This window comes from Liolophura sinensis, chromosome 10 (assembly GCF_032854445.1).
Source record: "Liolophura sinensis isolate JHLJ2023 chromosome 10, CUHK_Ljap_v2, whole genome shotgun sequence".
NCBI lineage: Eukaryota > Metazoa > Mollusca > Polyplacophora > Chitonida > Chitonidae > Liolophura > Liolophura sinensis.
The window spans coordinates 28,358,554-28,373,281 of NC_088304.1; the positions used below are offsets into that span (position 1 = coordinate 28,358,554).

General features: G+C 37.4%; 1 protein-coding gene across 1 annotated transcript in view; it reads right to left on the bottom strand.

The window, feature by feature from the left end:
• The window catches only part of LOC135477071 (serine/threonine-protein phosphatase 6 regulatory ankyrin repeat subunit B-like), a 160,192-nt gene that overhangs the window by 113,145 nt on the left and 32,319 nt on the right, over positions 1-14,728 (bottom strand). Inside the window, exons 4-10 of the mRNA XM_064757224.1 lie at positions 13,907-14,005; positions 11,615-11,713; positions 9,927-10,025; positions 7,631-7,729; positions 5,943-6,041; positions 3,645-3,743; positions 1,957-2,055 (exon numbers count right to left, since the gene is read on the bottom strand). Coding sequence (XP_064613294.1) covers positions 1,957-2,055; positions 3,645-3,743; positions 5,943-6,041; positions 7,631-7,729; positions 9,927-10,025; positions 11,615-11,713; positions 13,907-14,005 — 693 coding nt within the window. The remainder of the gene's footprint in view (positions 1-1,956; positions 2,056-3,644; positions 3,744-5,942; positions 6,042-7,630; positions 7,730-9,926; positions 10,026-11,614; positions 11,714-13,906; positions 14,006-14,728) is intronic.

The window sequence follows — 14,728 nt, forward strand, 5'->3', positions numbered from 1 at the left end:
TCAAGACAGGTAAAACTCCAAAATCACGAAGATTTTAAATTAGTTTTCCAGAAACTGTATATCCATATTTCTTTCTATCCATATGTATAATAATAATAATAGTAGTGAGTAAAATTCATATTATATGATATAGGCCAATGGCCTTCAAGTATTTTCTCACAACATCGCCTGCAATGTTGTCACACAGATCACATATAAATTTGACTGTGTAAAGTGTTTGCCGAACATAGCATCGCTTCCAGCACACTGTAGGACAGTGCCCCTATTTACAATAAAATTGTGAGTTAAATGAGAATGCCCAATAGGATTCTTCCTTAAAACTACGTAGTCTCTTCGATAATATATCACAAGTATCCGAATAATAGCCAAGGACAAGGTGAATAGCGTGCAATTTATTACGTACATTCACCCCGCCCAAGACGAGGAATATATTTAGGAATGTTCGACCAAAAAGCAATATTAGATATTGTTATTTTGCATATAGGTTTATTTAAGTCCTGTCTAGGACTGTGTTCCCATGGATACCAATATGACTCGGTATCCAACAGAATATTATATCTTTACTTCAGCAGAAAAGATTGAAGAATACGGAAGAGAAAGAAAAGTGACGCGCTGTCGTAAGACATCGGCAGAGGCAACCCTGTATCCTTCCTTTGACCCATCAGTATACAAAAATGTATACTAAAAATACATAAAAACACGTATGTCAAGGTTATTCCATCACACGCCTTCACTCAAAGTTTCTTAAGTTTACAGTGAGTATAATTCTCTTGTAATTAGATTTGGACAGAGCGTCCAGAATCACTGGCGCTGTGCTTTGTGACTGTGTCTCACTCCGCTTAACCCGCGGTTAGGTCCTTATCTTCATCGTGTTGAATTAGTTCGCCGCTTTGGATATATGAAGTATTCTGACGGTTTTTGATGTGGAAAATGTAAAACCCGTCTCAGCTGCATATTTGTCGATGTTATAAAGACAAAGCTGCAGCTGACGCTTGATGTTATTCATGTTTTTTTTAGCACTGTAGCACATTAGAAAATCATAACCATACAAAGAACCCACCGTGCCAGATGCCAAAGTTTTGGGCTAAGCTATTTATTTTATGCTAATCAGTGTTGGTGATAGTAAACTGCCCTGGGGTACACCCACTTTCTACTCATGAGAGTTAGAAAGAGTGAGCCCCACCTGTACCTTTAATTCATGGTCAGATAAAAATTCACAAATACATAATGGTAAGCGGACAGTAAGACGCAGATCTGATATATCTTTTAAGGTTCCATAATTCCGACCCGTGTCGTATACATTTTCGTAATCGAAGTATAGTGAGAACATATGTTCATTATTAATAAAGACATGACAAAAAAGGTTTAGAATCGAGCAGAGTGATCTAAACGACAGAACCGGCCAGGCCAAAACTATTGGAATAAACAACTATACAACTGAACGGCTGCATACATCAATATTTAACTGGTGGATTAAGGCTGCGCGTGGTCTGATCCCTTTTTGCAGTGCTTTAATGTAATTGTATGTTAAATGGGATGACGAAACAGCATTGTGAGAATTTCTAGACCACAACGTCTAATAAATTGCAATTAACATCATTGCATCTTTTTTACTTCATTCTGCTTAAGCCATGGTGCTAAGGGGCGTGTAAATTGGTAGTATTTATGCATATAAATGAACAGTTACAATAAAACTCTGAATGAGGTAAACTGAAAAAAGACCGCATTTCATTGGTTATGTCTGACCAATTGCCAGCTATTACAATGTCGTCGCGGCTCTGGTTTTACTCTCTATGCTGTACGTGTTTTATAATATTACATTAAATTTGCACACAAACTATTACACATAACTAAAAGAAAGAAAACAAAATTTGAAAAAAGACAGTGAGTGATGGTTAACAGAGCAGAACAGATCATAAATTGTGTTAAAACATTCCATAGCCCAGAACCACGTACCTCATCCTGTACGTTTATATCATCGCCCTTCTGTACAAGCAGACGTAGAATATCCATGCTAACATGTGACGTTACCAGGTGTAAAGGTGTTTGTCTTCTCTGTGTAAACACAATCAGGAATCGGTAAAACTTCACTTACAAAGGCAGACATGAATAGACCCTAAAAACTGAACTTTCCTCACTTCTCCACAACTTGCATGATGTTTATATTATAATTATGTGTCAAGTACACACAAGCATCGAAGCAAAACACCAGTCGCAGCGCTCTGCCACACCCTTAAATAGATATAAGTGATTTTATTAAATATAATACATATTCAGAAAGTTATGCAGCACTGCAGTTGGAAACTCTGTGTTATGTGTGTGAAAGTTGTACGTGTAAATAAAGGCAGGAGTCAAATCCCTTTATCGTGAGTTCTATATTTTGACAATGTCAATGCCCCAGTAGAGACGGATTTGGGCTTTCAGGTGTTCCAGGTTAAAAATGTCATCCACTTACAGTTTTGTACTTTGCTAAGTATTAATCACATAACTTCCGAAACGTAGTTTGAGTTACCCTGGACCAGCGGAAATCATAAGCTCAGAGATTTTCCAAATAAAAATACGCTGAAGTGTTTAAAATTTGGAGATTAGCACTTCAGAGCTCAGCATCTTTGGGCTGCCCAAAAATTTAGGAGAAAAAACCTTCTCTCCACACACTTAGAAGTGTAACAGAACGAGTATGCGAATTCATTAATTCTTCACAAGATCTTGAGTTTGATAAATCCAATGGGAATATAACTATTAGAGGAAAGCCGTTGGATATTTGCCAGAATAGGCCACCTTTTAATTGGTATGTTCAAGGAAATATATAAAGAAATACACATGTACCCAAACTGTGCATTGTGATATTGTTCAGATGGTTTTGCAGAGTTCGTCTCGACTAATAATTGTTGTTAGCCCACATGATGAGATCCTGTTTCACTATATCGAAACGACGAAAATGAAATACAGCAATTAAGCAATTTTGAGCTGTACACTCTCTGGAGCAAATTCGGCTGTTTCGCTGGTTATAAAACCCTTCCTTTTTATGCTGTGAATCCACGCCCTCCCGAGGGCAAATCGTTTGTAATCTTGAAAAAAAATCTAACTCCTTGCTTCTTTGACGACCTGTTTTTACAAATGTATGCAGAACAGCAAACCATTTCGTGGAGAAATTGGACGTGCTTGTTGTCATTCTTGTACCTTTTTTAACACTTAACTAAATGGTGAAGCTCTGACCGCTGGCGCTAATAAAAGTCGGACGTGTATGTCTTACATGTAATTCAGTGGAGACTAACGTGTGTGGGCGGAAAATATGCATAAAACCAGCCTCATAATTATCTGGTGATTTTAAGTGCCAAATTACTCTGACTAATGCGCGCTTTTTCAATACTTTAACACTCAATTTACCAGCATATATAGTGTTATACAACTAATTATGAATTAAGAATAAATTTGAACAGCAGTTCTTTAAATAATGAGTTTCCAGAAAGTCTTGCACCACACCAGCTGGAAACTCTGTTTAAATCGTCTACAAATATGTGGCAAACAGTGGTAGTGTGCACTCGAGAAACCCAAATGGACCGAGAAGAACCTAGTGCCGTGTTCACGTACACGAAAATAAATCTTAAGTAAACATTGCTAAAACATCGAAGAAAACCACTTACTGTATTCTGTACGTTGACGTTGGCCCCATGCTCCAGCAAAATACGAACAAAACACTCGTTACCACGTAATGCCGCCTGATGTAAAGGTGTCTTCCCATCCTGTTATGTATGACATAAATAAATGAAATCAGTTCACAGCAAATTATTAAGAGGCTCCTTCTAGCCTCGTAGAAGTCATACGTCAAAGTGGAGTAAATTTGAATGAATGATTTCGGCTTAATACCACATTGACAATGTTTCAGCCATATTGTGGCGAGAATAAAAGGCGGTGATTCCTTTCGATATGATTGTGAAATCATCAAAAACAAAACAGACATGTTTGAAAGCAGGCAAGAAAAATCAAGACAGGTAAAACTCCAAAATCACGAAGATTTTAAATTAGTTTTCCAGAAACTGTATATCCATATTTTTTTCTATCCATATGTATAATAATAACAATAGTAGTGAGTAAAATTCATATTATATGATATAGGCCAATGGCCTTCAAGTATTTTCTCACAACATCGCCTGCAATGTTATCACACAGATCACATATAAATTTGACTGTGTAAAGTGTTTGCCGAACATAGCATCGCATCCAGCACACTGTAGGACAGTGCCCCTATTTACAATAAAATTGTGAGTTAAATGAGAATGCCCAATAGGATTCTTCCTTAAAACTACGTAGTCTCTTCGATAATATATCACAAGTGTCCGAATAATAGCCAAGGACAAGGTGAATAGCGTGCAATTTATTACGTACATTCACCCCGCCCAAGACGAGGAATATATTTAGGAATGTTCGACCAAAAAGCAATATTAGATATTGTTATTTTGCATATAGGTTTATTTAAGTCCTGTCTAGGACTGTGTTCCCATGGATACCAATATGACTCGGTATCCAACAGAATATTATATCTTTACTTCAGCAGAAAAGATTGAAGAATACGGAAGAGAAAGAAAAGTGACGCGCTGTTCTAAGACATTGGCAGAGGCAACCCTGTATCCATCCTTTGACCCATCAGTATATAAAAATGTATACTAAAAATAGATTAAAAAACTGGTATGTCAAGGTTATTCCATCACACGCCTTCACTCAAAGTTTCTTAAGTTTTACAGTGAGTATAATTCTCTTGTAATTGGATTTGGACAGAGCGTCCAGAATCACTGGCGCTGTGCTTTGTGACTGTGTCTCATTCCGCTTAACCCGCGGTTAGGTCCTTATCTTCATCGTGTTGAATTAGTTCGCCGCTTTGGATATATGAATTATTCTGACGGTTTTTGATGTGGAAAATGCAAACCCGTCTCAGCTGCATATTTGTCGATGTTATAAAGACAAAGATGCAGCTGACGCTTGATGTTATTCATGATTTATTTAGCACTGTAGCACATTAGAAAATCATAACCATACAAAGAACCCACCGTGCCAGATAACAAAGTTTTGGGCTAAGATATTTATTTTATGCTAATCAGTGTTGGTGATAGTATACTGCCCTGGGGTACACCCATTTTCTACTCATGAGAGTTAGAAAGAGTGAGCCCCACCTGTACCTTTAATTCATGGTCAGATAAAAATTCAGAAATACATAATGGTAAACGGATAGTAAGACGTAGATCTGATACATCTTTTAAGGTTCCATAATTCCGACCCGTGTCGTATACATTTTCGTAATCGAAGAATAGTGAGAACATATGTTCATTATTAATAAAGGCATGACAAAAAAGGTTTAGAATCGAGCAGAGTGATCTAAACGACAGAACCGGCCAGGCCCAAACTATTGGAATAAACAACTATACAACTGAACGGCTGCACACATCAATATTTAGCTGGTGGATTAAGGCTGCCCGTGGTCTGATCCCTTTTTGCAGTGCTTTAATGTAATTGTATGTTAAATGGGTGACGAAACAGCATTGTGAGAATTTCTAGACCACAACGTCTAATAAATTGCAATTAACATCAATGCATCTTTTTTACTTCATTCTGCTTAAGCCATGGTGCTAAGGGGCGTGTAAATTGGTAGTATTTATGCATATACATGAACAGTTACAATAAAACTCTGACTGAGGTAAACTGAAAAAAGGCCGCATTTCATTGGTTATGTCTGACCAATTGCCAGCTATTACAATGTCGTCGCGGCTCTGGTTTTACTCTCTATGCTGTACGTGTTTTATAATATACATTAAATTTGCACCCAAACTATTACACATTACTAAAAGAAAGAAAACCAAAATTTGAAAAAAGACAGTGAGTGATGGTTAACAGAGCAGAACAGATCATAAATTGCTGTTTAAAATATTCCATAGCCCAGAATCACGTACCTCATCCTGTACGTTTATATCATTGCCCTTCTGTACAAGCAGACGTAGAATATCCATGCTAACATGTGACGTTACCAGGTGTAAAGGTGTTTGTCTTCTCTGTGTAAACACAATCAGGAATCGGTAACACTTCACTTACAAAGGCAGACATGAATAGACCCTAAAAACTGAACTTTCCTCACTTCTCCACAACTTGCATGATGTTTGTCTTATAATTATGTGTCAAGTACACACAAGCATCGAAGCAAAACACCAGTCGCAGCGCTCTGCCACACCCTTAAATAGATATAAGTGATTTTATTAAATATAATACATATTCAGAAAGTTATGCAGCACTGCAGTTGGAAACTCTGTGTTATGTGTGTGAAAGTCGTACGTGTAAATAAAGGCGGGAGTCAAATCCCTTTATCGTGAGTTCTATATTTTGACGATGTTAATTCCCCAGTAGAGACGGATTTGGGCTTTTAGGTGTTCCAGGTTAAAAATGTCATCCACTTACAGTTTTGTACTTTGCGAAGTATTAATCACATAACTTCCGAAACGTAGTTTGAGTTACCCTGGACCAGCGGAAATCATAAGCTCAGAGATTTTCCAAATAAAAATACGCTGAAGTGTTTAAAATTTGGAGATTAGCATTTCAGAGCTCAGCATCTTTGGGCTGCCCAAAAATTTAGGAGAAAAAACCTTCTCTCCACACACTTAGAAGTGTAACAGAACGAGTATGCGAATTCATTAATTCTTCACAAGATTTTGAGTTTGATAAATCCAATGGGAATATAACTATTAGAGGAAAGCCGTTGGATATTTGCCAGAATAGGCCACCTTTTAATTGGTATGTTCAAGGAAATATATAAAGAAATACACATGTACCCAAACTGTGCATTGTGATATTGTTCAGATGGCTTTGCAGAGTTCGTCTCGACTAATAATTGTTGTTAGCCCACATGATGAGATCCTGTTTCACTATATCGAAACGACGCAAATGAAATACAGCAATTGAGCAACTTTGAGCTGTACAGTGTCTGGAGCAAATTCGGCTGTTTCGCTGGTTATAAAATCCTTCCTTTTTATGCTGTGAATCCACGCCCTCCCGAGGGCAAATCGTTTGTAATCTTGGAAAAAAATCTAACTCCTTGCTTCTTTGACGACCTGTTTTTACAAATGTATGCAGAACAGCAAACCATTTCGTGGAGAAATTGGACGTGCTTATTGTCATTCTTGTACCTTTTTTAACACTTAACTAAATGGTGAAGCTCTGACCGCTGGCGCTAATAAAAGTCGGACGTGTATGTCTTACATGTAATTCAGTGGAGACTAACGTGTGTGGGCGGAAAATATGCATAAAACCAGCCTCATAATTATCTGGTGATTTTAAGTGCCAAATTACTCTGACTAATGCGCCCTTTTTCAATACTTTAACACTCAATTTACCAGCATATATAGTGTTATACAACTAATTATGAATTAAGAATAAATTTGAACAGCAGTTCTTTAAATAATGAGTTTCCAGAAAGTCTTGCACCACACCAGCTGAAAACTCTGTTTAAATCGTCTACAAACATGTGGCAAACAGTGGTAGTGTGCACTCGAGAAACCCAAATTTGCCGAGAAGAACCTAGTGCCGTGTTCACGTACACGAAAATAAATCTTAAGTAAACATTGCTAAAACATCGAAGAAAACCACTTACTGTATTCTGTACGTTGACTTTGGCGCCATGCTCTAGGAAAATACGAACAAAACACTCGTTACCATTGAATGCCGCCTGATGTAAAGGTGTCTTCCCATCCTGTTATGTATGACATAAATAAATGAAATCAGTTCACAGCAAATTATTAATAGGCTCCTGTTAGCCTCGTAGAAGTCATACCTCACAGTGGAGTAAATTTGAATGAATGATTTCGGCTTAATGCCACACTGACAATGTTTCAGCCATATTGTGGCGAGAACAAAAGGCGGTGATTCCTTTCGATATGATTGTGAAAATATCAAAAACAAAACAGACATGTTTGAAAGCAGGCAAGAAAAATCAAGACAGGTAAAACTCCAAAATCACGAAGATTTTAAATTAGTTTTCCAGAAACGGTATATCCATATTTCTTTCTATCCATATGTATAATAATAATAATAGTAGTGAGTAAAATTCATATTATATGATATAGGCCAATGGCCTTTAAGTATTTTCTCTAAACATCGCCTGCAATGTTGTCACACAGATCACATATAAATTTGACTGTGTAAAGTGTTTGCTGAACATAGCATCGCATCCAACACACTGTAGGACAGTGCCCCTATTTACAACAAAATTGTGAGTTAAATGAGAATGCCCAATAGGATTCTTCCTTAAAACTACGTAGTCTCTTCGATAATATATCACAAGTATCCGAATAATAGCCAAGGACAAGGTGAATAGCGTGCAATTTATTACGTACATTCACCCGGCCAATACGAGGAATATATTTAGGAATGTTCGACCAAAAATCAATATTAGATATTGTTATTTTGCATATAGGTTTATTTAAGTCCTGTCTAGGACTGTGTTCCCATGGATACCAATATGACTCGGTATCCAACAGAATATTATATCTTTACTTCAGCAGAAAAGATTGAAGAATACGGAAGAGAAAGAAAAGTGACGCGCTGTTCTAAGACATCGGCAGAGGCAACCCTGTATCCATCCTTTGACCCATCAGTATACAAAAATGTATACTAAAAATACATAAAAACACGTATGTCAAGGTTATTCCATCACACGCCTTCACTCAAAGTTTCTTAAGTTTTACAGTGAGTATAATTCTCTTGTAATTAGATTTGGACAGAGCGTCCAGAATCACTGGCGCTGTGCTTTGTGACTGTGTCTCATTCCGCTTAACCCGCGGTTAGGTCCTTATCTTCATCGTGTTGAATTAGTTCGCCGCTTTGGATATATGAAGTATTCTGACGGTTTTTGATGTGGAAAATGTAAAACCGGTCTCAGCTGCATATTTGTCGATGTTATAAAGACAAAGGTGCAGCTGACGCTTGACGTTATTCATGTTTTTTTTTAGCACTGTAGCACATTAGAAAACCATAACCATACAAAGAACCCACCGTGCCAGATGCCAAAGTTTTGGGCTAAGCTATTTATTTTATGCTAATCAGTGTTGGTGATAGTAAACTGCCCTGGGGTACATCCATTTTCTTCTCATGAGAGTTAGAAAGAGTGAGCCCCACCTGTACCTTTAATTCATGGTCAGATAAAAATTCACAAATACATAATGGTAAGCGGACAGTAAGACGCAGATCTGATATATCTTTTAAGGTTCCATAATTGCGACCCGTGTCGTATACATTTTCGTAATCGAAGAATAGTGAGAACATATGTTCATTATTTATTAAGGGATGACAAAAAAGGTTTCGAATCGAACAGAGTGATCTAAACGACAGAACCGACCAGGCCCAAACTATTGGAATAAACAACTATACAACTGAACGGCTGCACACATCAATATTTAGCTGGTGGATTAAGGCTGCCCGTGGTCTGATCCCTTTTTGCAGTGCTTTAATGTAATTGTATGTTAAATGGGATGACGAAACAGCATTGTGAGAATTTCTAGACCACAACGTCTAATAAATTACAATTAACATCATTGCATCTTTTTTACTTCATTCTGCTTAAGCCATGGTGCTAAGGGGCGTGTAAATTGGTAGTATTTATGCATATGCATGAACAGTTACAATAAAACTCTGACTGAGGTAAACTGACAAAAGGCCGCATTTCATTGGTTATGTCTGACCAATTGCCAGCTATTACAATGTCGTCGCGGCTCTGGTTTTACTCTCTATGCTGTACGTGTTTTATAATATTACATTAAATTTGCACACAAACTATTACACATTACTAAAAGAAAGAAAGCAACATTTGAAAAAAGACAATGAGTGATGGTTAACAGAACAGAACAGATCATAAATTGTGTTAAAACATTCCATAGCCCAGAACCACGTACCTGATCCTGTACGTTTATATCATTGCCCTTCTGTACAAGTAGACGTAGAAGATCCATGCTACCACGTGACGTTACCAGGTGTAAAGGTGTTTGTCTTCTCTGTGTAAACACAATCAGGAATCGGTAACACTTCACTTACAAAGGCAGACATGAATAGACCCTAAAAACTGAACTTTCCTCACTTCTCCACAACTTGCATGATGTTTGTGTTATAATTATGTGTCAAGTACACACAAGCATCGAAGCAAAACACCAGTCGCAGCGCTCTGCCACACCCTTAAATAGATATAAGTGATTTTATTAAATATAATACATATTCAGAAAGTTATGCAGCACTGCAGTTGGAAACTCTGTGTTATGTGTGTGAAAGTCGTACGTGTAAATAAAGGCAGGAGTCAAATCCCTTTATCGTGAGTTCTATATTTTGACGATGTTAATGCCTCAGTAGAGACGGATTTGGGCTTTTAGGTGTTCCAGGTTAAAAATGTCATCCACTTGTAGTTTGGTACTTTGCGAAGTATTAATCACATAACTTCCGAAACGTAGTTTGAATTACCCTGGACCAGCGGAAATCATAAGCTCAGAGATTTCGCAAATAAAAATACGCTGAAGTGTTTAAAATTTGGAGATTAGCATTTCAGAGCTCAGCATCTTTGGGCTGCCCAAAACTTCAGGAGAAAAAAACCTTCTCTCCACACACTTAGAAGTGTAACAGAATGAGTATGCGAATTCATTAATTCTTCACAAGATCTTGAGTTTGATAAATCCAATGGGAATATAACTATTAGAGGAAATCCATTAAATATTTGCCAGAATAGGCCATCTTTTATTTGGTATGTTCAAGGAAATATATAAAGAAATACACATGTACCCAAACTGTGCATTGTGATATTGTTCAGATGGTTTTGCAGAGTTCGTCTCGACTAATAATTGTTGTTAGCCCACATGATGAGATCCTGTTTCACTTTACCGAAACGACGAAAATGAAATACAGCAATTGAGCAACTTTGAGCTGTACACTGTCTGGAGCAAATTCGGCTGTTTCGCTGGGTATAAAATCCTTCCTTTTTATGCTGTGAATCCACGCCCTCCCGAGGGCAAATCGTTTGTAATCTTGAAAAAAATCTAACTCCTTGCTTCTTTGACGACCTGTTTTTACAAATGTATGCAGAACAGCAAACCATTTCGTGGAGAAATTCGACGTGTTTGTTGTCATTCTTGTACCTTTTTTAACACTTAACTAAATGATGAAGCTCTGACCGCTGGCGCTAATAAAAGTCGGACGTGTATGTCTTACATGTAATTCAGTGGAGACTAACGTGTGTGGGCGGAAAATATGCATAAAACCAGCCTCATAATTATCTGGTGATTTTAAGTGCCAAATTACTCTGACTAATGCACCCTTTTTCAATACTTTAACACTCAATTTACCAGCATATATAGTGTTATACAACTAATTATGAAATAACAATAAATTTGAACAGCAGTTCTTTAAATAATGAATTTCCAGAAAGTCTTGCACCACACCAGCTGGAAACTCTGTTTAAATCGTCTACAAATATGTGGCAAACAGTGGTAGTGTGCACTCGAGAAACCCAAATGGACCGAGAAGAACCTAGTGCCGTGTTCACGTACACGAAAATAAATCTTAAGTAAACATTGCTAAAACATCGAAGAAAACCACTTACTGTATTCTGTACGTTGACCTTGGCGCCATGCTCCAGCAAAATACGAACAAAACACTCGTTACCATGTAATGCCGCCTGATGTAAAGGTGTCTTCCCATCCTGTCATGTATGACATAAATAAATGAAATCAGTTCACAGCAAATTATTAATAGGCTCCTGTTAGCCTCGTAGAAGTCATACCTCACAGTGGAGTAAATTTGAATGAATGATTTCGGCTTAATGCCACATTGACAATGTTTCAGACATATTGTGGCGAGAACAAAAGGCGGTGATTCCTTTCGATATGATTGTGAAAACATCAAAAACAAAACAGACATGTTTGAAAGCAGACAAGAAAAATCAAGACAGGTAAAACTCCAAAATCACGAAGATTTTAAATTAGTTTTCCAGAAACGGTATATCCATATTTCTTTCTATCCATATGTATAATAATAATAATAGTAGTGAGTAAAATTCATATTATATGATATAGGCCAATGGCCTTCAAGTATTTTCTCACAACATCGCCTGCAATGTTGTCACACAGATCACATATAAATTTGACTGTATGAAGTGTTTGCTGAACATAGCATTGCATCCAGCACACTGTAGGACAGTGCCCCTATTGACAATAAAATGGTGAGTTAAATGAGAATGCCCAATAGGATTCTTCCTTAAAACTACGTAGTCTCTTCGATAATATATCACAAGTATCCGAATAATAGCCAAGGACAGGGTGAATAGCGTGCAATTTATTACGTACATTCACCCCGCCCAAGACGAGGAATATATCTAGGAATGTTCGACCAAAAAGCAATATTAGATTTTGTTATTTTGCATATAGGTTTATTTAAGTCCTGTCTAGGACTGTGTTCCCATGAATACCAATATGACTCGGTATCCAACAGAATATTATATCTTTACTTCAGCAGAAAAGATTGAAGAATACGGAAGAGAAAGAAAAGTGACGCGCTGTTCTAAGACATCGGCAGAGGCAACCCTGTATCCATCCTTTGACCCATCAGTATATAAAAATGTATACTAAAAATAGATTAAAAAACTGGTATGTCAAGGTTATTCCATCACACGCCTTCACTCAAAGTTTCTTAAGTTTACAGTGAGTATAATTCTCTTGTAATTGGATTTGGACAGAGCGTCCAGAATCACTGGCGCTGTGCTTTGTGACTGTGTCTCATTCCGCTTAACCCGCGGTTAGGTCCTTATCTTCATCGTGTTGAATTAGTTCGCCGCTTTGGATATATGAAGTATTCTGACGGTTTTTGATGTGGAAAATGTAAAACCCGTCTCAACTGCATATTTGTCGATGTTATAAAGACAAAGATGCAGCTGACGCTTGATGTTATTCATGTTTTTTTTTAGCACTGTAGCACATTAGAAAATCATAACCATACAAAGAACCCACCGTGCCAGATGCCAAAGTTTTGGGCTAAGATATTTATTTTATGCTAATTAGTGTTGGTGATAGTATACTGTTCTGGGGTACACCCATTTTCTACTCATGAGAGTTAGAAAGAGTGAGCCCACTTGTACCTTTTATTCATGGTCAGATAAAAATTCAGAAATATATAATGGTAAGCGGACAGTAAGACGTAGATCTGATACATCTTTTAAGGTTCCATAATTCCGACTCGTGTCGTAGACATTTTCGTAATCGAAGAATAGTGAGAACATATGTTCATTATTTATAAAGGCATGACAAAAAATGTTTCAAATCTAACAGAGTGATCTAAACGACAGAACCGGCCAGGCCCAAACTATTGGAATAAACAGCTATACAACTGAACGGCTGCACACATCAATATTTAGCTGGTGGATTAAGGCTGCCCGTGGTCTGATCCCTTTTTGCAGTGCTTTAATGTAATTGTATGTTAAATGGGATGACGAAACAGCATTGTGAGAATTTCTAGACCACAACGTCTAATAAATTACAATTAACATCATTGCATCTTTTTTACTTCATTCTGCTTAAGCCATGGTGCTAAGGGGCGTGTAAATTGGTAGTATTTATGCATATGCATGAACAGTTACAATAAAACTCTGACTGAGGTAAACTGACAAAAGGCCGCATTTCATTGGTTATGTCTGACCAATTGCCAGCTATTACAATGTCGTCGCGGCTCTGGTTTTACTCTCTATGCTGTACGTCTTTAATAATATTAAATTAAAATAGCACACAAACTATTACACATTACTAAAAGAAAGAAAGCAACATTTGAAAAAAGACAGTGAGTAATGGTTAACAGAACAGAACATAAATTGTGTTAAAACATTCAGTAGCCCAGAACCACGTACCTGATCCTGTAGGTTTATATCATTGCTCTTCTCTACCAGTTGACGTAGAAGATCCATGCTACCACATGATGCCGACCGGTGTAAAGGTGTTTGTCCTGCCTGTGTAAACACAATCAGGAATCGGTAAAACTGTACTTACAGAGGTAGACATGAGCAGACCCAAAAAACTGAACTTGTTTCACTTCTCCAGAACTTAAATGATGTTTACATTATAGTTATGTGTCCAGTACACACAAGCATCGAGGCAAAGCGCCTGTCGTTGCGCTCTGCCACACCCTTAAACAGATATATCCTGATTTTTAGAATAATACATATTTCGAAAGTCTTGCCGCACAGCAGTTGGAAACTCTATGTTATGCGTGTATAAGTCAAACACGTACATAATGTCAGAGGTCAAATCCTTTGATCGTGAGTCTATATTTTGACGATGTTAATGCACTAGATGACACGGATTTGGGCTTTTAGGTGTTCCAAGTTAAGGAATGTCTTTCACTTGCAAGTTGGTGCATTGCCAAGTTTTAATCACATAACTTCCGAGGGGTAGTTTGACTTGCCCTGGAGCAGCCGAAACTATAAGCTCAGACATTTCCCAAATAAAAATGCGCTGAAGTGTTTAAAATTTGGAGATTAGCATTTCAGAGCTCAGCATCTTTGGGCTGCCCAAAACTTCAGGAGAAAAAACCTCCTCTCCACACACTTAGAAGTGTAACAAAACGAGTATGCGAATTCATTAATTCTTCACAAGATCTTGAGTTTGATAAATCCAATTGGAATATAACTATTAGAGGAAAGCCGTTGAATATTACCCAGAATAGGCCACCT